This window comes from Cherax quadricarinatus, chromosome 16 (genome assembly GCF_038502225.1).
Source record: "Cherax quadricarinatus isolate ZL_2023a chromosome 16, ASM3850222v1, whole genome shotgun sequence".
NCBI classification, from domain to species: Eukaryota; Metazoa; Arthropoda; class Malacostraca; order Decapoda; family Parastacidae; genus Cherax; species Cherax quadricarinatus.
Window position 1 is genome coordinate 9,289,092 of NC_091307.1, and position 23,049 is coordinate 9,312,140.

Below are 23,049 nucleotides of genomic sequence, written 5' to 3' on the forward strand. Positions count from 1 at the left end.
TTGTTAAGAGGTGAAGCGAGTTGTTTTTACAGGTATTGCTAGAAGAGTTTTTTTTTACAGGTACAGTATTGCTGACAGGGGAAGATAGTTGTTTTTACAGGTATTGCTGAGAGAAGAGAGTTGATTTTACAGGTATTGCAGAGAGGGGAAGAGAATAGAGGAAGTGAGAGAAAATACTGCTACAAGAATATTGATTTGTATAGGGAGTGCCAACAACTGCGGCATTTCTCTCCTTTCAAACAAAGGAGTTAGTCCAGCATCAGGCCATCTCTTCATGAGAAGATGACACATATAGAAAATTGTATCAGGAGTCTAAACCATGGTGGGATCTGATCAAAGGCCTGTGGATATTCACCCAGTAACCCAATTATAACTCCACTCTGATTTTTTATTTTATCTCGTTGGCCATTTCCCATCAAGGTAGGATGGTTCAGAGAAGGAAACGTAAACTGTCATTCATTCAGTAGCTGTCTTGCCAGTGGTGCATGAACATTACTTTTCTAATGCAGTGGACCCCCAACTTACGATATTAATCTGTTCCAGAGAGCACATCGTAAGATGAAATTATCGTAAATCGAATTAATTTCCCTATATGAAATAATGGAAATCAAATTAATCCGTTCAAGACACCCAAAAGTATGAAAAAAAAAATTTTTACCACGTGAAATATACATTTTCCAACACACGCAAAAAAAAGGATACATGACACTTACCTTTATTGAAGATGTGGTGATGAGTGATGAGACACTGTTTGTGTTCTGGGAGTGCCTTTTCCTCCTGAGTAATGTAGGTCCTGTTTGGCATTTTCTTCCAGAACAGGCCTTATCACACTGTGTATGCCACTGCGATTCTTAAATCTCTCAAACCAAGCTTTGCTGGCCTTAAGTTCACCAATATGAGCACTAGTTCCAGGCATTTTTTCCTGTTCACCTGGGTGTTATTCGACTGGTGTGGGTCACATCCTGGGGGACAAGATTAAGGACCCCAATGGAAATGACACTCTGACTTTCTTGGGTTGTCCTGGGTGGCTAACCCTCTGGGGTTAACCCTTTCAGGGTCTAAGGCCAAAATCTGAAGTCACGCACCAATGTCCAAGAATTTTTATTTTTTCTTATGAAATCGTAGAGAATCTTTTTGTGAAGGTAATAAAACAAAAAGTACGAAATTTGGTGGAAAATTGACGAAATTATGCTCTCGCGAATTTTGATGTGTCAGCGATATTTACGAGTTGGCGATTTTGCCGACTTTGAGTCCTATTTTAGGCCAATTACATTATCCCAATCAACCAAATTCTTAGTTATTTCACTAGTATTACTTCTATTCTATCGATTGAACACAAGAAATCGCCAAATCAACTGTTTCAACTGCAAAATAAAGTGATCAGAAATTGTTAATTTGGCCAATTTAACACAAAGTTCAAAATATTCCAATTTCAAAATAGGCTCCAGAATAAACAATGTAGGTATTCCTGGAACTAAACTAACATTTCCTCTGTTCATTAGTTACATTTTGAGGCTTTACAAATAAATTCCATTTTGATTTTTTATTCACATAATGAATTTTTATTCACACCAAAAAATAGAAGATTTTCTGTTATGCAATACTGTAATAATTGTATAAATATCATCACCATATTTGTGAATGTATATTAGACCCACCAGCTGACGTGTATTAGATGTGTGAGGTCGTTTGTTTACTCTTGAATATCGGCAAAAATTTAACATTTCCGCTACTTTGAGCTCAGTTTCAAGCCATTTCCAGTGCTAAAACCAATCAAAATCATCTCTATTTCTGTAATATGTCTTCCATTCTATCAAATGAGACCAAGAAATCGCAAATACAAATATAAAAAACATACGAAAAAACACTGCAAAGTCACTGTTTTAATCGAAAAATCATGATTTCAGTTTTTTTCTCTCATTATACACAGTGTGCTGCAGGATCTGTTTTATGTGGTGCACACATACCACATAGATGTATTCTCTCATATCTAGGCCCAAATGTACCACTCACAGTTTATCAGAGTGAGCTGAGCTCATGGCGTAGATTACGGTTTGGACACTCACCGTAAAGCCGTAGATCTATGGGACGGACCCTGAAAGGGTTAATTGTTTCTCGGTATTCTCAATGAGCCCATGGTGGCTTATTTAGCAGTTACAAGCACTAAAAACACTGGAATAATACAAAATTTATCGAATGTATGCATACAACCGTCTGCCTTGGGTTGTAAACAATGTCACACTAGCTCAGCTGAGGTGCTCAGGCCAGCCGGACGAGATGGCTGCGTTCGGGACGAATGATGTAAGTTGAGTTTTTCAACATAGGTCGGGATCAAATTTTTATGCTGACAAACATCGTAAGTCAGTTTTATCGTAGGTTGAGGCCATCGTAAGTCGGGGGTCCACTGTACTGTAGAGTAGGTAAATACAGAGAGGGAAAGATAGGAATGAAATGGGAGAATCAGACTGTTAAAGCAAAGTAACACTTGTAGTTTACAGAAGTATTTCTTGTGTTTCAGCATTAAAAGATGTAGGCTACCTATTGGTGGACAACAAAATCTACCCACCTCCCGATGGAGCAGTACAAAACAAAGCTCGATCGTCTCAGCCCTCTCCAGTGGACCAGTCGGCCTCCCCACAGCCTCCTCAGCCACCTCAGCCTCCTGCCCTCACACCTATGCACTCTCATATCCAGCATCAGCAGCAACACCACCACCTTCAGGTACTGACTGTTTTCTAGCAGTTTATCAATCTTTAGTTTACCTGCTGCTTCTTGCTTCCATTGTATACAACACAGTGCCTGTGCTAACAGTGTCATCAATACATTGTTTACAAAACATGTATACATAACATAAATGCGTGTGCACTCACGTATGCACACTCACAAACACATGCACACACACACATGCACACATGTGCACACACATGTGCACACACACATGCACACACACATGCACACACACATGCACACACACATGCACACACATGCACACACACATGCACACACATGCACACACACATGCACACACACATGCACACACACATGCACACACACACATGCACACACACACACACACACACACACACACACACACACACACACACACACACACACACACACACACACACACACACACACACACACACACACACACACACACACACACATGCACACACACACACACACATGCACACACACACACATGCACACACACACACATGCACACACACACACACACACACACACACACACATTCACACACATGTACACACACATGCACACACAGATGAATCAAAGGGATGTTAGGAAGTATTTCTTCAACCACAGAGTAGTCAGGAAGTGGAATAGTTTGGGAAGAGATGTAGTGGAGGCAGGATCCATACATAGCTTTAAGCAGAGGTACGATAAAGCTCATGGTTCAGGGAGAGTGACCTAGTGGCGACCAGTGAAGAGGCGGGGCCAGGAGCTTGAACTCGACCCCTGCAACCTCAACTAGGTGAGTACAGGAAAGGAATCGTTCAGGACCCTGTAAACCGTGTACGTTAGGCCCATACTGGAGTATGCGGCACCAGTTTGGAGCGCACACCTAGCCAAGCACGTAAAGAAGCTAGAGAAGTGCAAAGGTTTGCAACAAGACTAGTCCCAGAGCTAAGAGGTATGTCCTACGAGGAGAGGTTAAGGGAAATCAACCTGACGACACTGAGGACAGGAGAGATAGGGGGGACATGATAAAGACATACAAAATACTGAGAGGAATTGTCAAGGTGGACAAAGACAGGATGTTCCAGAGATTGGACACAGTAACAAGGGGACACAGTTGGAAGTTGAAGACACAGATGAACCACAGGGATGTTAGGAAGTATTTCTTCAGCCGCAGAGTAGTCAGGAAGTGGAATAGTTTGGGAAGCGATGTAGTGGAGGCAGGATCCATACATAGCTTTAAGCAGAGGTATGATAAAGCTCACGGTACAGGGAGAGTGACCTAGTAGCGACCAGTGAAGAGGCGGGGCCAGGAGCTTGGACTCGACCCCTGCAACCTCAACTAGGTGAGTACAACTAGGTGAGTACGTACACACACACACACACACACACACACACACACACACACACACACATACATATACATATATATATATCTTAATAAGGAATCGTTCAGGACCCTGTACACCGTGTACGTTAGGCCCATATTGGAGTATGCGGCACCAGTTTGGAACCCACACCTAGCCAAGCACGTAAAGAAACTAGAGAAAGTGCAAAGGTTTGCAACAAGACTAGTCCCAGAGCTAAGAGGTATGTCATACGAGGAGAGGTTAAGGGAAATCAACCTGACGACACTGGAGGACAGGAGAGATAGGGGGGACATGATAACGACATACAAAATACTGAGAGGAATTGACAAGGTGGACAAAGACAGGATGTTCCAGAGATTGGACACAGTAACAAGGGGACACAGTTGGAAGTTGAAGACACAGATGAATCACAGGGATGTTAGGAATTATTTCTTCAGCCACAGAGTAGTTAGTAAGTGGAATAGTTTGGGAAGCGATGTAGTGGAGGCAGGATCCATACATAGCTTTAAGCAGAGGTATGATAAAGCTCACGGTTCAGAGAGAGTGACCTAGTAGCGATCAGTGAAGAGGCGGGGCCAGGAGCTCGGACTCGACCCCCGCAACCTCAACTACACACACACACACACACACACACACACACACACACACACACACACACACACACACACACGAACGAACGAACGAACGAGAGAAAGGGGTGGGTGGATTGCATTTTCTTGGACTGCAAGAAGGCGTTTGACACAGTTCCACACAAGAGATTAGTGCAAAAACTGGAGGACCAAGCAGGGATAACAGGGAAGGCACTACAATGGATCAGGGAATACTTGTCAGGAAGACAGCAGCGAGTCATGGTACGTGGTGAGGTGTCAGAGTGGTCACCTGTGACCAGCAGGATCCCACAGGGGTCAGTCCTAGGACCAGTGCTGTTTCTGGTATTTGTGAATGACATGACGGAAGGAATAGACTCCGAAGTGTCCCTGTTTGCATTTGATGTGAAGTTGATGAGAAGAATATATTCGATCGAAGACCAGGCAGAACTACAAAGGGATCTGGACAGGCTGCATCTGAAGCGCACATCAACCAAATAACTGCTGCAGCATATGGGCGCCTAGCAAACCTCAGAACAGCATTCCGACATCTTAATAAGGAATCGTTCACGACCCTGTATATCGTAGGGGTTCTTAAAAGGAGATATCGAGGGTTGAAGGTAGACACACTTGTTGGATGGTAATGATATATTGTCAGACTGTGATGATGGGAGATGGAGCCCAGCCTCTGTCTTGTCCTAGCCTGTGTCAAACGCCGACTGAGGAGGAGGCAGAGGTACGAACGTACACATGCGCATCCCGTGACATCACACCGTCACTCGGCCTAAGGGGTCTTCTATGTAAACACATGGATGATACTATAATGCTCAGCTAATCTATACAACACATGTAAGGGGGTTCAGCAACTATGCTGACAGCTCGGTCATGTTACATATGTCGTCTCGACATACACTACTATCTTATAGGCTGAAAAGGCAGGCGGTTCTGGGCTGATTCTATACAATAACAAATTCATATATAACTTAGAACTAATGGATGGTATCATACTGGATGTTAACAAAATGAATTTTACGTAATGATTTTTAATGTAATGAGTTTTAACGTAATGCATTACAAACTATAAGAACAAATCATTGTACAATATGGGATGGAATTGATCGATCGATCTGTATTCATGCACTCTACGGATTCTGAGGAAGAATAAATGTATATATATACAAGGTGAAATTAACAGCAAAGGTATCTGGTGCACTCAGATCATTACTGTCAAATTCTCAGAATACGGAGGGAACGTGAATACGAAAACAAAAATTTCTGAAAAACTAATCAGTTAATAACAAACAGTTGACAATTTACTTCATCTCGGACATCTAGTTATACAGACTATGTACATTTAAACCCAATTCTGCGAGGGTGAGGTTTACATATGCAGAATGGTTATCATCTCTGGGAGGATCGAATTCCTCTGCAATGGCTAACACATGCCTTGACTAAGGGAGATCTGAACGAGTATCTACAAAAGATACAACTACATTCACTAGTGACTGTGGAATTACTAACTCTTCTGCTAGGAGTGCTCAACTCGGCTGTTTGATACAGTAATTCTTGGCGTATTACAAAGTCACTAATGGGTGCTGGTGGCTTCACAGTTAGAATAAGATCTTCCTGGAGCAGGAATCGAATCACCAGAACACATGGGATTGGTTCTTTCTTGCTGGAGGAATGCACAAACTCGGTGGAGTGGATGACTCTCCCCGGTTGAAAAAATTAACGCTATAACACGCAATATGAGCAAGGGAGAACGAATCTACTATCTCAGACTGCAAGCACAGGAGAAAATAAATGAACACGGTCAACAATGCTGATGTTCAATCTGAGTCGCACACAGTGACACGAGGTATCAGCTATAAAGAAACTTCACTTACAAACGTTAACAACATGTGAAAGTTACTCGAGAAATAACTTCTTACAATGCACTGATTACTGTCAACTAGGATGGGATCACCATCTGGAACATTAGGAACAACAACAGACACTCTAGTGAGAGCACTAGCTGTAACAGAGACGTCTTTCTGCAGACAGCATGTCACATCAACAAGAGATGGCATTACTAGTTTCAAGTAATCGTTTTCTGACAAGGCATCCCCTGTGGAGAAACTACTGCTCGAACTAGCAGACATTGCAGGGATAGGCTGTGCACTCAAGGCAGTCTGAGTGTCCCCGGACACTTGAGGCAACGGAACACTATCTTGCAAGTCTGAAGGTGTAGGTGGAACACAGATGGGAGTGACAGAGTTACTAGTGCCTGACCGCTCGGCTACGTTAATAAGTAATTCACGGATCTATAGGAACTTAATCTGAACTTCACATTTCGCAGCATTTTAACAAATCTCAGATACAAGCTGTGAGAACAAACACATTGCTCAAGGGCTAGGTATTGTCTTTCAGTCAGTAAGGGAATATTGGTACTGTGGACTGATTCATATTGACTTTGACTGGCATGATACACTAAGTGAACATTTAAAAGTGACTGGGACATCTTCTCAGTGAACTTACTGAAGGACACAAAGGCAAGAAAAATAGAGAGAATGACACAGTAAGCTTAAACGGGAAGAAAATGCTTAACTATTCTGCATAAGTAATTAAAAATTGACAGGTCACACAGTAAGCAAAGAAACTCACACAAGAAAAATACGCAATTGAATGAACAACACTTTGAAAATCAAGAGAACTTGTACTTTACTCAAATCTGATTTGCTCAATTTTACTTTAAGTTGAATGAATGGCACAGTGAGTTGTCTTTACTCTCAATGCAATAGGGAAATATCGTAGGGGTTCTTAAAAGGAGATATTGAGGGTTGAAGGTAGACACACTTGTTGGATGGTAATGATATATTGTCAGACTGTGATGATGGGAGATGGAGCCCAGCCTCTGTCTTGTCCTAGCCTGTGTCAAACGCCGACTGAGGAGGAGGGAGAGGTACGAACGTACACATGCGCATCCCGTGACGTCACACCGTCACTCGGCCTAAGGGGTCTTCTATATAAACACATGGATGATACTATAATGCTCAGCTAATCTATACAACACATGTAAGGGGGTTCAGCAACTATGCTGACATGTACACCGTGTACGTTAGGCCCATATTGGAGTATGCGGCACCAGTTTGGAACCCAGACCTAGCCAAGCACGTAAAGAAACTAGAGAAAGTGCAAAGGTTTGCAACAAGACTAGTTCCAAAGCTAAGAGGTATGTCCTATGAGGAGAGGTTAAGGGAAATCAGCCTGACAGCACTGGAGGACAGGAGAGATAGGGGGGACATGATAACGACATACAAAATACTGAGAGTATTTGACAAGGTGAACAAAGAGAGGATGTTCCAGAGATGGGACACAGCAACAAGAGGACACAGTTGGAAGTTTAAGGGAAATCAGCCTGACAGCACTGGAGAACAGGAGAGATAGGGGGGACATGATAACGACATACAAAATACTGAGAGTATTTGACAAGGTGAACAAAGACAGGATGTTCCAGAGATGGGACACAGCAACAAGAGGACACAGTTGGAAGTTTAAGGGAAATCAGCCTGACAGCACTGGAGGACAGGAGAGATAGGGGGGACATGATAACGACATACAAAATACTGAGAGTATTTGACAAGGTGAACAAAGACAGGATGTTCCAGAGATGGGACACAGCAACAAGAGGACACAGTTGGAAGTTGAAGACACAGATGAAGCACAGGGATGTTAGGAAGTACAGTGGACCCCCAGTTAACGATATTTTTTCACTCCATAAGTATGTTCAGGTGCCAGTACTGACCGAATTTATTCCCATAAGGAATATTGTGAAGTAGATTAGTCCATTTCAGACCCCCAAACATACACGTACAAACGCACTTACATAAATACACTTACATAATTGGTCGCATTCGGAGGTAATCGTTATGTGGGGGTCCACTGTATTTCTTCAGCCACAGAGTAGTCAGGAAGTGGAATAGTTTGGGAAGCAATGTAGTGGAGGCAGGATCCATACATAGCTTTAAGCAGAGGCATGATAAAGCTCACGGTTCAGGGAGAGTGACCTAGTAGCGACCAGTGAAAAGGTGGGGCCAGGAGCTTGGACTCGACCCCTGCAACCTCAACTAGGTGAGTACACACACACACACACACATACACACACACACACACACACACACACACACACACACACACACACACACACAGACCTGTATCTCTAACGAGTATAGTATGCAAGGTCATGGAGAAGATCATCAGGAGGAGAGTGGTGGGGCACCTGGAAAGAAACAAGTGTATAATTGACAACCAGCATGGTTTCAGGGAAGGAAAATCCTGTGTCACAAACCTACTAGAGTTTTATGACAAGGTGACAGAAGTAAGACAAGAGAGAGAGGGGTGGATCGACTGCGTATTTTTGGACTGCAAGAAGGCTTTCGACACAGTTCCTCACAAGAGGTTACTGCAAAAGCTAGAGGACCAGGCACACATAACAGGAAAGGCCCTGCAATGGATCAGAGAATACCTGACAGGGAGGAAACAACGAGTCATGGTACGCGACGAGGTGTCAGAGTGGGCGCCTGTGACAAGCGGGGTTCCACAGGGGTCAGTCCTAGGACCTGTGCTGTTCTTGGTATACGTGAACGACATAACGGAAGGGATAGACTCAGAAGTGTCCTTGTTTGCAGACGATGTGAAGTTAATGAGAAGAATCGAATCGGACGAGGATCAGGCAGGACTACAAAGAGATCTGGACAGGCTACAAGCCTGGTCCAGCAACTGGCTCCTTGAATTTAACCCTGCCAAATGCAAAGTCATGAAGATTGGGGAAGGGCAAAGAAGACCGCAGACACAATATAGTTTAGATGGCCAAAGACTGCAAACCTCACTAAAGGAAAAAGATCTGGGGGTGAGTATAACACCGAGCATATCTCCTGAGGCGCACATCAATCAGATAACTGCTGCAGCATACGGGCGCCTGGCAAACCTACGGATAGCGTTCCGATACCTCAGTAAGGATTCGTTTAAGACTCTGTACACCATCTACGTCAGGCCCATACTGGAGTATGCAGCACCAGTTTGGAATCCACACCTAGTCAAGCACGTCAAGAAATTAGAGAAAGTGCAAAGGTTTGCAACAAGACTAGTCCCAGAGCTACGGGGATTGTCCTATGAAGAAAGGTTGAGGGAAATCGGCCTGACGACACTGGAGGCCAGGAGGGTCAGGGGAGACATGATAACGACATATAAAATACTGCGCGGAATAGACGAGGTGGACAAAGACGGGATGTTCCACACACACACATACACACACACACATACACACGCATGCACATACAACAGGCCTAGTGTCTAATCGACATGTGCCTAGGACCAAATGGCAACTAACTAACACACGCACGCACACAAATAAATAAATATCAATAAATAAAAATTTACAGGCACTGAACATGTTTCTAGAACTGTCGCAGTCTGTATAAGTCACCAGAACATGGCTCCAAACTTCAGTGTTTTACACACACCCTACACACAAAGTGTCTCTGCTGGGCACCTTCTTGTGTGTGTACACTCAACATCTCTTCTGAGGCCATTTTTTCTTGTCTGTAGCAGGAAGTGTCCTTAGGAAGTTATCTAAATGCCGCAAATGAGAAGTCACATAGTGATCTGTATGGCTGCACATGCACCTCATGTGTTGTGACCTGGTATTTTTGTATATGTCTGATGGCAAATAAAAATCACCATATGGCAGTTGCTGGTCTTGACTTGGTACATATTGTATATGTTCAGTATTGCAGTGTCCTTAAGATGCAGGAGAAATTTTGTGTACCAATGTAACTCTTGTAGACACAATCAGCAGACCCAGTCTGCACATCACATATGTCTTCCAAACGCTTGTTGGTGGTGTAATCCATAACAACAGCTGGTCTCTGAATGGGTTCATTGGTGTGTGTGTTCTCTTTTCCTGTGTCTTTCATTTCATGCTGGTGGATCAGTATCAACAATATGTCATGTTTGTTTTGCCAGCAAAATGCCATGGTGTATGTGTGTATGTGTATGTGTGCCATGGTGTTAATGGCATGAAACACCTGCACCTCACTGGTACCCAATGCTTGTGTTGAACCTGGGAACATGTTTACGTGTGCCATGCACTGCACCATTAATTTAATGCAGGAAATAACTGAGTAATGGGCTGTGTAAAGTTACTTTTTTTTTTTTCTTCAAAAAAACCGGCCATATCCCACCAAGGCAGAATGACTGAAAAAGAAAAACGAAAGTTTCTCTTTTAAAATTTAGTAATTTATACAGAAGGGGTTACTAGTCCCTCCCCTCTGGCATTTTAGTTGCCTCTTATGCATGGCTTACAGAGGAAGAATTCTATTCCACTTCCCTATGGAGAAGTTACTTTATTGGATGGGATAATATACATATATAGTTGGCCATCAGTAACAAGGAGTTACATTCCTAATCTAATGTAGCACTAACTGATCAAAAAAACATAAAGGGGAAAAATAGAATTAGGTTTTAGAAATTTCCAAAAAAAAGGCTAAAGCAGTTTTTTTTAAATATCTTGGTATGTCAAAAATAATGCAGTATGTGTTGCCTTATATTTTTGGAAGGGTTAATGTGGCCCTATGAAAGTGAGATTGGATATAGTGAAGCTTTTCATATGACATACCTGTAGCCGGCAGCATCAGCTGTATTCTCACTTGTGGAGCGAGCTACCTACTCTGGCTCCCAGCAATATTGTGAGATAACAGATTTCTGCATCTACTGGTAATTCCTCAGTGCATATCTGAATTGTCTGTGCTACTTTTATTTAGTATGCCGATTGCATGAGGGGCCAATAACATCAGGTTTAGTGAAAGAAAGTAACACCATGTTTTTTCAACAATAGTGAAGTACAGCTAAGGTAGGTACATAACTTTTAACCCTTTGAGGGTCCGTCCCGTAGATCTACGGCTTTACGTTCAGGGTCCAAACCGTAGATCTACGTCATGAGCTCAGCTCACTCTGATAAACTTTGAGTGGTACATTTGGGCCTAGATATGAGAGAATACATCTATGTGGTATGTGTGCACCACATAAAACAGATCCTGCAGCACACTGTGTATAATGAGAGAAAAAAACTGAAATCATGATTTTTCAATTAAAACAGCGACTTTGCAGTGTTTTTTCGTATGTTTTTTATAGTTCTATTTGCGATTTCTTGGTCTCATTTGATAGAATGGAAGACATATTACAGAAATAGAGATGATTTTGATTGGTTTTAGCACTGGAAATGGCTTGAAACTGAGCTCAAAGTAGCAGAAATGTTAAATTTTTGCCGATATTCAAGAGTAAACAAACGACCTCACACGTCTAATACACGCCAGCTGGTGGGTCTAATATGCATTCACAAATATGGTGATGATATTTATACAATTATTACAGTATTGCATAACAGTAAATCTTCTATTTTTTGGTGGGAATAAAAATTCATTATGTGAATAAAAAATCAAAATGGAATTTATTAGTAAAGCCTCAAAACGTAACTAATGAACAGAGGAAATGTTAGTTTAGTTCCAGGAATACCTACATTGTTTATTCTGGACCCTATTTTGAAATTGGAATATTTTGAACTTTGTGTTAAATTAGCCAAATTAACAATTTCTGATCACTTTAATTTGTAGTTGAAACAGTTGACTTGGCGATTTCTTGTCCTCAATCGATAGAATAGAAGTAATACTAGTGAAATAGCTAAGAATTTGGTTGATTGGAATAATGTAATTGGCCTAAAATGGGAGTCAAAGTCGGCAAAATCGCTGATTCGTAAATATCACTGACACATCAAAATTCGCGAGAGCATAATTTCGTCAATTTTCCATCAAATTTTGTACTTTTTGTTTTATTACCTTCACAAAAAGATTCTCTACCATTTCATAAGAAAAAATAACAAATTTTTTTTTTGAAAATTCTTGGACACTGGGGCACCACTTCAGATTTGGGCCTTGGACCCTGAAGGGGTTAAAGGTACACGAATGTATAATAACAGTGTAAGTATGATAATTTATAATCCTGGGTTACTGTACTAAACTTTAAGATTTATAGTCCAGTAAAGCTGTCTACAGAATTTTTATTTATTCTTGATATTAATGCACTGAACATTCTATTTGAACTTTTTATTCAGGTGTTTTATATACTACTGTGAATTAGTCATTCCTAAGTAATATGAATTTGAGAACACATTAGTTAAGCAGAAATAATGGCCATGACTTGCTCTTGCTTAGAAAGAATGCTGAGAGACTGAGGGAGGGGGGGGCACTGCTTATGGCCATGTCACTGAGGAGGAGGGCACTGATTATGTTGCAGCAGCTGAGGAGGGGGCACTGCTCATGGCCCATTGACTGAGGAGGGGGCACTGCTTGTTGCCCAGCAGCTGAGGGGGGAAGGAGCACTGCTTGTGGTCTAGAGGCTAGGGAGGCACCTCTCACTGCTCAGCAGGGGGGGGGGGCACTTCTCACGGCCCAGTGGCTGGGGGGACTCTCTCATGGCCCAGCAGCTGAAGGGGGTCTCTTCTCATGGCCTGGAGGCTGAGGAGGGGGCACTGATGGTGGCTCGGCAGTTGAGGGGGGAGCACTGCTCATGGCCTGGAGGCTGGGGAAGACACCTCTCATGGCCTGGCAGCTGAGGAGGGGGCACTCTTCTTGACTTGAAGAGCAGATTGTGAAACTACTGTACTATACTCCATATATGACAGTTTAGATGTCACTCCAAGCAGCCAATATCTCAAACCCCTACTTTAAAGTGCAGGCATTGTACTTCTAACCTCCAGGACTCAAGTCCAGCTAACTGGAGGAGATACTCACATAATTATTAATAAAATTACTTACAGTGAGTCAGTTTAAATAAGAATATCACTATTGCCAGATGTTAGCATTTTTTTTTTTTGTAAATATTAAAACAATTTTAGTAAATTTTGTAATTGTTTCTGATTTTGCAGTTGTGTGACCCCTAGAGATACTTAAATTTTATCAAAATTCCCATTTTATTGTAATTTTACATAAATAGATTTCACAGTGTAATTGTACTATATTTATTTTTTTCACAGATGATGATATTCTGAATTCATATGTACTTTTATATTTACAGAGTGGGAGTAATATGCATCATAAATTTCACACATTTGGTCCTGGTCCTCCTGGTCCTGCTAATCCACCAGGCCTTGTGAGAATACAGCCCAAACCATGTGCTCAGCCCCACCCAGGGGCCAGTCACACCACCTTTGCTAGAATGCCTCAGTTGACCCAGGGCAGGTCATCAGACGTGTCTTCATCTGTTTCTTCTACAACTCATCCCATTGGAGAAAATAGGTATATAACTTGCTACTAGTTTGGGGTGATCCTAGAAATGAAAGCACATTCACTCATTTCTGAGCTGTTTCCTCTAAATGGTAGTCATAACTATTCCAATGATGCACTGAGACTCAGTGTCCTCACCTTCAGTGTGTAAGCACCTTACTTCTCACTACTAGAACTTTAAGTTCAACTAATTGATTTCTCTGAATCCTTTCCTGTATGTTACTTTACAGTTTATGCCAGCTGCAGGCAAACTTTTGATCAGAAAAACAGATGATTGAAATCTGGACTTTCAGAAATCTTGGAAAAAAACTCATACACCAATTGCAAATGGGGCCATGCATCTTCAAGAATGGGGTCATCCACCTTGGGGTCGAACTGTGCATTATGTTCATTAAAGCTCAGCTGATGGCATATTTGAAGGATAATAATGTTAGAAGAGGGCAGTGTCTTGTTTTTCTTCTAACATTATTATCCATCACATGTCATACCATACCACGGGCGGGATTGAACCCGCGGTCAGAGAGTCTCAAAACTCCAGACCGTCGCGTTAGCCACTGGACCAGCTAGCCACAATAAGATTTGTCCAACTAGGTATATTTCTACACCATAGGAAGGTTAGCATAGGCACCACTGTGACCACAAATGTAAGTTTTTACAGACGAATCTCCAGCTAGCGTGGCCGTGACGAACTCTGCATTTGTGGTCACAGTGGTGCTTATGCTAACCTTCCTATGGTGTAGAAATATACCTAGTTGGACAAATCTTATTGTGGCTAGCTGGTCCAGTGGCTAACGCGACGGTCTGGAGTTTTGAGGCTCTCTGACCGCGGGTTCAATCCCGCCCGTGGTATGGTTTGTTTGCAATCGTGTCATTACGATTTTGTGAGTCATGTTGACGCCATCACATGTGCCATCATCTGAGCTTCATTGAACATAGTGCAGAGTTTGACCCAAAGAGATGTACCCATTGTTGAAGTTGCATGACTCAACTTGCAACTGATGTATGAAATTTGAAACTTCCATCATCTGCTGCCAAATGTTTCATTGGCCAAAGGTTTGGCCTGAAGTCAGTGTCATAATTTTCCACACAGACTGCACTTATATGTCAACAGTAATTCACATGCAAAAACCACTTGTCTCCTATCCCGCTTTAGCCCCTATCACTTTCACACTTCCCCTCCCACTTTTCTTATGACATCTAGGCCTTCCATTCACTCAAGATCTATACACCCTTATAATCATCCTATTTTGCTTGGTCCTTACTAATGACAAAATTTATAAAAAGGGAACCTCTGCTCCCTAATTTATATCTCATATCACCACACTTAAAGTTGGTTTTCTTCTTCTGTAATTCTATGACACTATTAAACCACTACGACATAGTGGTTTAATAGCTGCGAGAAGTATGATCTTCTCCGCTCTAAATCCATGCTTATTATATTTGGTGACTTGTTTGGGTTGTGTAGGTTGTGCTCTTCCATGAAATTTGTAATTTGGCATTGCATTTAGCCAGATATCAGACAAGTAGCCCTAATATTATGTATCATTTCCTCAAAGAACAGTGCCAATGGCAAAGAACTTTTGTGACAACTCCCACTGTGTGTCAGTCATTATCTATTAATTCTACACTTCTTCCCAGCTCCCTGGCATTCCATTAATTTGCAGCTTCATCCATAAATGTGTTTCAGTTTGCAATCTTATTGATAAATATGTTAATAGTCCATCATGACATCACATACCTCTATCTAAGGCCTATTTTTATTGGAAAGTACTCCTTTTTTCTCCTACATACCCTAGCCAAAATAAATTTAAAGGGTAAATATGGGTTCATATGGGAAAATATAAAAAATTTAAGTTACAAATGATGTTCAGAAATGCAACTTTATTCATTAAGGAATTTTTTGGACAAAAATTCAGGTTGATTTATTTTTAAGAAAGCAGCCTATACTCTAATACAGTATATATGAGATGTTGAAAAGAAAAACAACAAATGTGCCATATGTCACCTTTGTGAAACTCACACATAAAAAAAAAAAAAAGATGATTTGGCTAATTTCACTATTGAGAAGATTGCCTACAAACATTTGCAATATGTCTGCAACAGTATCTCAGTAACAATACAGTTTTGATCAAACTGGTCTTATTTACCTACAAACATTTGCAACATCATCATCTTTCAACAAACTGGCCATATCCAACCAAGGCAGGGTGGCCCAAAAAGAAAAATGAAAGTACATTTGCCACATGTTTGTAACAATATCTCAGCAGCAATACAGTTTTGATCAAACTGGTCTTATTTTAGAGAGTGATGAACAAAAGGAGAGCAGATGATTGAGTGGGAGAGGCACTGTCAAGAAATTTTGCAGAAAATAAGAAAAAATGTGGAGTGAGATAAACACGTAAAGAAAGCCTAGGGAACGAATGGATTTGTCAGTTAAAAACAGAGTAGGGGAGTTAGTTGATAGGGAGCTGGAGGTATTATGACAGAAATGTTAAAAGAAGGGGGGTATATAATGATGGAGTGGTTGGTATTTTTGTTGAATAAATGTATGAAAGAGGGGAAAGTACCTAGGGATTGGCAGAGAGCATGTATAAATCCTTTATGTTAAGGGAAGGGGGACAAGAGAGATTGTAAAAATTATAGAAGAAGTCTACTGAGTATTGTGGCAGATGTTTCAAGTATGTGGAATAGGTAGTAAGTTACTAAATGGTGTAAAGAGTTCTTATGAGGATAGCAAGGCTCAGGTTAGGCTATGTAGAAGAGAGGGAGATTACTTCCTGGTAAAAGTTGGTCTTAGACAGGGATGTGTAATGTCACCATGGTTGTTTAATATATTTATAGATGGGGTTGTAAAAGAAATAAATGCTAGGGTGTTCGGGAGAGGGGTGTGATTAAATTATGGGGAATCAAATACAAAATGGGAGTTGACACAGTTACTTTTTGCTGATGATACTGTGCTTTTGGGAGATTCTAAAGAAAAGTTGCAAAGCTTAGTGGACGAGTTAGGAGGGTGTGTAAAGGTAGAAAGTTGAAAGTGAACATAGATAAGAGTAAGGTGATGAGGGTATCAAATGATTTAGATAAATAAAAATTGGATATCACATTGGAGAGGAGAATAGAAGAAGTGAATGTTTTCAGATACTTGAGAGTTGACTTGTCAGCAGATGGGTTTATGAAGGATGAGGTTAACCATAGAATTGATGAGTGGTGCGTTGAGGTAACTGTGGAGACAAAAAACATTATCAATGGAGGCAAAGAAGGGAATGTATGAAAGTATAGTGGTACCAAAACTCTTATATAGGTGTGAAGCTTGGGTTGCAAATGCTGCAGCGAGGAGGCGGCTGAAGGCAGTGGAGATGTCCTGTCTAAAGGCAATGTGTGGTGTAAATATTATGCAGAGAATTCAGAGTGTGGAAATTAGGAGGTGTGGAGTTACTAAAAGTATTATTCAGAGGGCTAAAGAGGGGTTGTTGAGGTGGTTTTGTCATTTAGAGAGAATGGATCAAAGTAGGTAGTAGGTTGGTAGACAGCAACCACCCAGGGAAGTACTACCGTCCTGCCAGATGACTATGAAACAGAAACCTGTAACTGTTTTGCTTGATGGTAGGATTGCTGGTTTCTCTTTCTGTCTCATAAACACTTTGGTCACACTTCACAGACATGCACATGCATATATATATATACATACATCTCTCCATGGGGAAGTGGAACAGAATTCTTCCTCCGTAAGCCATGCGCATCGTAAGAGGCGACTAAAATGCCGGGAGCAAGGGGCTAGTAACCCCTTCTCCTGTATATATTACTAAATGTAAAAGGAGAAACTTTCGTTTTTCCTTTTGGGCCACCCCACCTCGGTGGGATACGGCCGGTGTGTTGAAAGAAAGAAAAGATACATACATCTAGGTTTTTCTCCTTTTTCTAAATAGCTCTTGTTCTTCTTTATTTCTTCTATTGTCCATGGGGAAGTGGAAAAGAATCTTCCCTCCGTAAGCCATGCGTGTCGTATGAGGAGACTAAAATGCCAGGAGCGATGGGCTGGTAACCCCTTCTCCTGTAGACATTTACTAAAAAAGAGAAGAAGAAAAACTTTATAAAACTGGGATGCTTGAATGTGCGTGGATGTAGTGCGGATGACAAGAAACAGATGATTGCTGATGTTATGAATGAAAAGAAGTTGGATGTCCTGGCCCTAAGAGAAACAAAGCTGAAGGGGGTAGGGGAGTTTCGGTGGGGGGAAATAAATGGGATTAAATCTGGAGTATCTGAGAGAGTTAGAGCTAAGGAAGGGGTAGCAGTAATGTTGAAGGATCAGTTATGGAAGGAGAAAAGAGAATATGAATGTGTAAATTCAAGAATTATGTGGATTAAAGTAAAGGTTGGATGCAAAAAGTGGGTCATAAGAACCGTGTATGCACCTGGAGAAGAGAGGAATGTAGAGGAGAGAGAGAGATTTTGGGAGATGTTAAGTGAATGTATAGGAACCTTTGAACCAAGTGAGAGAGTAATTGTGGTAGGGGACCTGAATGCTAAAGTAGAAGGTGTGGTAGGTAAGTTTGGGGTGCCAGGTGTAAATGATAATGGGAGCCCTTTGATTGAACTTTGTATAGAAAGGGGTTTAGTTATAGGTAATACATATTTTAAGAAAAAGAGGATAAATAAGTATACAAGATATGATGTAGGGTGAAATGACAGTAGTTTGTTGGATTATGTATTGGTAGATAAAAGACTGTTGAGTAGACTTCAGGATGTACATGTTTATTGAGGGGCCACAGATATATCAGATCACTTTCTAGTTGTAGCTACACTGAGAGTAAAAGGTAGATGGGATACAAGGAGAATAGAAGCATCAGGGAAGAGAGAGGTGAAGGTTTGTAAACTAAAAGAGGAGGCAGTTAGGGTAAGATATAAACAACTATTGGAGGATAGATGGGCTAATGAGAGCATAGGCAATGGGGTCGAAGATGTATGAGGTAGGTTTAAAAATGTAGTGTTAGAGTGTTCAGCAGAAGTTTGTGGTTACAGGAAAGTGGGTGCGGGAGGGAAGAGGAGCGATTGGTGGAATGATGATGTAAAGAGAGTAGTAAGGGAGAAAAAGTTAGCATATGAGAAGTTTTTACAAAGTAGAAGTGATGCAAGGAGGGAAGAGTATATGGAGAAAAAGAGAGATGTTAAGAGAGTGGTGAAGCAATGTAAAAAGAGAGCAAATGAGAGAGTGGGTGAGATGTTATCAACAAATTTTGTTGAAAATAAGAAAAAGCTTTGAAGTGAGATAACAAGTTAAGGAAGCCTAGAGAACAAATGGATTTGTCAGTTAAAAATAGGAGAGGAGAGTTATTAAATGGAGAGTTAGAGGTATTGGGAAGATGGAGGAAATATTTTGAGGAATTGTTAAATGTTGATGAAGATAGGGAAGCTGTGATTTCGTGTAGAGGGCAAGGAGGAATAACATCTTGTAGGAGTGAGGAAGAGCCAGTTGTGAGTGTGGGGGAAGTTCGTGAGGCAGTAGGTAAAATGAAAGGGGGTAAGGCAGCCGGGATTGATGGGATAAAGATGGAAATGTTAAAAGGAGGTGGGGATATAGTTTTGGAGTGGTTGGTGCAATTATTTAATAAATGTATGGAAGAGGGTAAGGTACCTAGGGATTGGCAGAGAGCATGCATAGTTCCTTTGTATAAAGGCAAGGAGGACAAAAGAGTGCAAAAATTATAGGGGGATAAGTCTGTTGAGTATACCTGGTAAAGTGTATGGTAGAGTTATTATTGAAAGAATTAAGAGTAAGACGGAGAATAGGATAGCAGATGAACAAGGAGGCTTTAGGAAAGGTAGGGGGTGTGTGGACCAGGTGTTTACATTGAAACATATAAGCGAACAGTATTTAGATAAGGCTAAAGAGGCTTTTGTGGCATTTATGGATTTGGAAAAGGCGTATGACAGGGTGGATAGGGGGGCAGTGTGGCAGATGTTGCAGGTGTATGGTGTAGGAGGTAGGTTACTGAAAGCAGTGAAGAGTTTTTACGAGGATAGTGAGGCTCAAGTTAGAGTATGTAGGAAAGAGGGAGATTATTTCCCAGTAAAAGTAGGCCTTAGACAAGGATGTGTGATGTCACCATGGTTGTTTAATATATTTATAGATGGGGTTGTAAGAGAAGTAAATGCGAGGGTCTTGGCAAGAGGTGTGGAGTTAAAAGATAAAGAATCACACATAGAGTGGGAGTTGTCACAGTTGCTCTTTGCTGATGACACTGTGCTCTTGGGAGATTCTGAAGAGAAGTTGCAGAGATTGGTGGATGAATTTGGTAAGGTATGCAAAAGAAGAAAATTAAAAGTGAATACAGGAAAGAGTAAGGTTATGAGGATAACAAAAAGATTAGGTGATAAAAGATTGGATATCAGATTAGAGGGAGAGAGTATGGAGGAGGTGAATATATTCAGATATTTGGGAGTGGACGTGTCAGCGGATGGGTCTATGAAAGATGAGGTGAATCATAGAACTGATGAGGGGAAAAGGGCGAGCGGTGCACTTAGGAGTCTGTGTAGACAAAGAACTTTGTCCTTGGAGGCAAAGAGGGGAATGTATGAGAGTATAGTTTTACCAATGCTTTTATATGGGTGTGAGGCATGGGTGATGAATGTTGCAGCAAGGAGAGGGCTGGAGGCAGTGGAGATGTCATGTCTGAGGGCATTGTGTGGTGTGAATATAATGCAGAGAATTCGTAGTTTGGAATTTAGGGGGAGGTGCGGGATTACCAAAACTGTTGTCCAGAGAGCTGAGGAAGGGTTGTGAGGGACTGATTACCTCATACTCCCCCTCTCCTTACGGCTTCCTCTTTGTATTGGACTGATGAAGCCACTGTGTGGCGGAACGTTTCCTGAATAAAGATTCCCATATGCTGCATAAGTGTCTCAATCTTCAACTGAGGAAGGGTTGTTGAGGTGGTTCGGACATGTAGAGAGAATGGAGCGAAACAGAATGACTTCAAGAGTGTATCAGTCTGTAGTGGAAGGAAGGCGGGGTAGGGGTCGGCCTAGGAAAGGTTGGAGGGAGGGGGTAAAGGAGGTTTTGTGTGTGAGGGGCTTGGACTTCCAGCAGGCATGTGTGAGCGTGTTTGATAGGAGTGAATGGAGACAAATGGTTTTTAATACTTGATGTGCTGTTGGAGTGTGAGCAAAGTAACATTTATGAAGGGATTCAGGGAAACTGGCAGGCCGGACTCTAGTCCTGGAGATGGGAAGTACAGTGCCTGCACTCTGAAGGAGGGGTGTTAATGTTGCAGTTTAAAAACTGTAGTATAAAGCACCCTTCTGGCAAGACAGTGATGGAGTGAATGATGGTGAAAGTTTTTCTTTTTTCGGGCCACCCTGCCTTGGTGGGAATCGGCCAGTGTGTTAATAAAAAAAAAATCTGTAGGGGGAAGGAAGGTGGGGTAGGGGTTGCCCTTGAAAAGGTTGGAGGGAGGGGGTAAAGGAGGTTTTGTGGGCAAGGGGCTTGGACTTCCAGCAAGCATGTGTGAGCATGTTAGATAGGAGTGAATGGAGATGAATGGTTTTTGGGACCTGACAAGCTGTTGGAGTGTGAGCAGTTTTATTTTTATATAGCCAGACTTGAATACTGGAAATGGAAAATACAGTGCCTGCACTTTAAAGGAGGAGTTTGGGATATTGGCAGTTTGGAGGGGTATGTTATATATGCTTCTAAACTGTTGTATCTAGGTGCCTCTGCAAAGACAGTGATTATGTGTGAGTGAGGTGAAAGTGTTGAATGATGATGAAAGTATTTTCTTTTTGGGGATTTTTTCTTTTTCTGTCATCTTGCCTTGGTGGGAGATGGCCGACTTGTTGAAAAAAAAAATGTACATTTTTTTTTTAGAAAATGAAGTTTTCACTTGCTGCTGCATTTGTCAGTTTTCTTCTCAGTGCCTCATGTGGTATGGACTGCTTCTTCCATTACAGCATTTATAAATAATCAGTCATTTCTTTCGTATGGAAAACTATTACATGCTTTTTTTTTATTTTCCAGTCATCTTCGAGGGCTTTTAGGATCTGGTGGGACATACAAGCTAAATGCATTTAATCCTCATTTAGCAGCTCGCCTACAGCAGCACCAACACCAACAGCAGCAGCCACATCAGGGGCCAGGGCGACACCATGACCAACAAGGGTCATCCAGAGGTCCAGTTTCTTTTAGACAAAGTACTATGACTCCTGCTGCTGCTGCTGCAATGGCAAGTATTTCACAAATGGCAGCTGTATCAGCGGCTAATAACAACCCACTAAGCATGGTGAACATGAGTGGGCAGTTAAATCCTCCATCAGGAATTAGTATTACTCCTGTTCCTCAGCAGAAGCAATCTCAACCTCTCCCACAGCATGGGCATTCACAAATTCAGCAACTTCAGCAACAGAAGCAACAACACCAACAGCATCTCTCTCTACAGGGCATTTTACGAAGCACTTTGTCACAACCCACACTAGGACCAAAACCAGACTCCCGTCAGCCGTCACCCCATAGTACTCAACAGCCACAGCTGAAAGAGAGCAGCAGTCCTACTCCATCGTGGCACATTCCTCAAACACCTGAATCCTCAAAATCATCTCTTAACTCCAACACACCAATGGTTTCCATCCCCCATGAGAGTGTAGACAACTCCTTCAAAATTGTACTTGGGCCCAATAAAACCAATGGCGGGGTGAGTTCCTCAACTTCGATCACCTCCATCACCACTACTTCCAACAGTACCTCCAACGTCCCTCACAACTTGCCCCCGCTCACCAGGATCCCAGGCTTCAGGTCAATCCTTCCCAAGCCCTGTGGAAACTCAGATGGGAAGGAGACCGCCAACGAAGCTAGGCTCCAAAGTGAAAGTTTGGGCCAGGTAAGTTGCTACAGCTTATACACAGGTTGATGCACAGATCTTGAAACTTGCAGGACTATTAGTCATTGTCTTCGTCACTTATTGTAGAGTAAAATGTAACCTTAATATTTGCACACTAAAAGAATTGACCTATACTTGAGGTGTGCCAGCAATAGTATTTGTCCCAGTATTCCATGCGAAACATATTGCAGGCTTTGAAAAT

The 23,049-nt window shown here is 41.8% G+C and overlaps 1 protein-coding gene across 2 annotated transcripts in view; it reads left to right on the forward strand.

Moving 5' to 3' along the window:
• Positions 1–23,049, forward strand: part of bon (tripartite motif-containing protein bonus) — a 183,977-nt gene that overhangs the window by 77,998 nt on the left and 82,930 nt on the right. The window contains exons 7-9 of one of the 2 annotated variants that reach the window (XM_070085386.1): positions 2,519–2,721; positions 13,766–13,986; positions 21,992–22,847. In XM_070085386.1, the coding sequence (XP_069941487.1) occupies positions 2,519–2,721; positions 13,766–13,986; positions 21,992–22,847 (1,280 nt within the window). The remainder of the gene's footprint in view (positions 1–2,518; positions 2,722–13,765; positions 13,987–21,991; positions 22,848–23,049) is intronic. The other variant, XM_070085387.1, reaches the window with a different exon arrangement.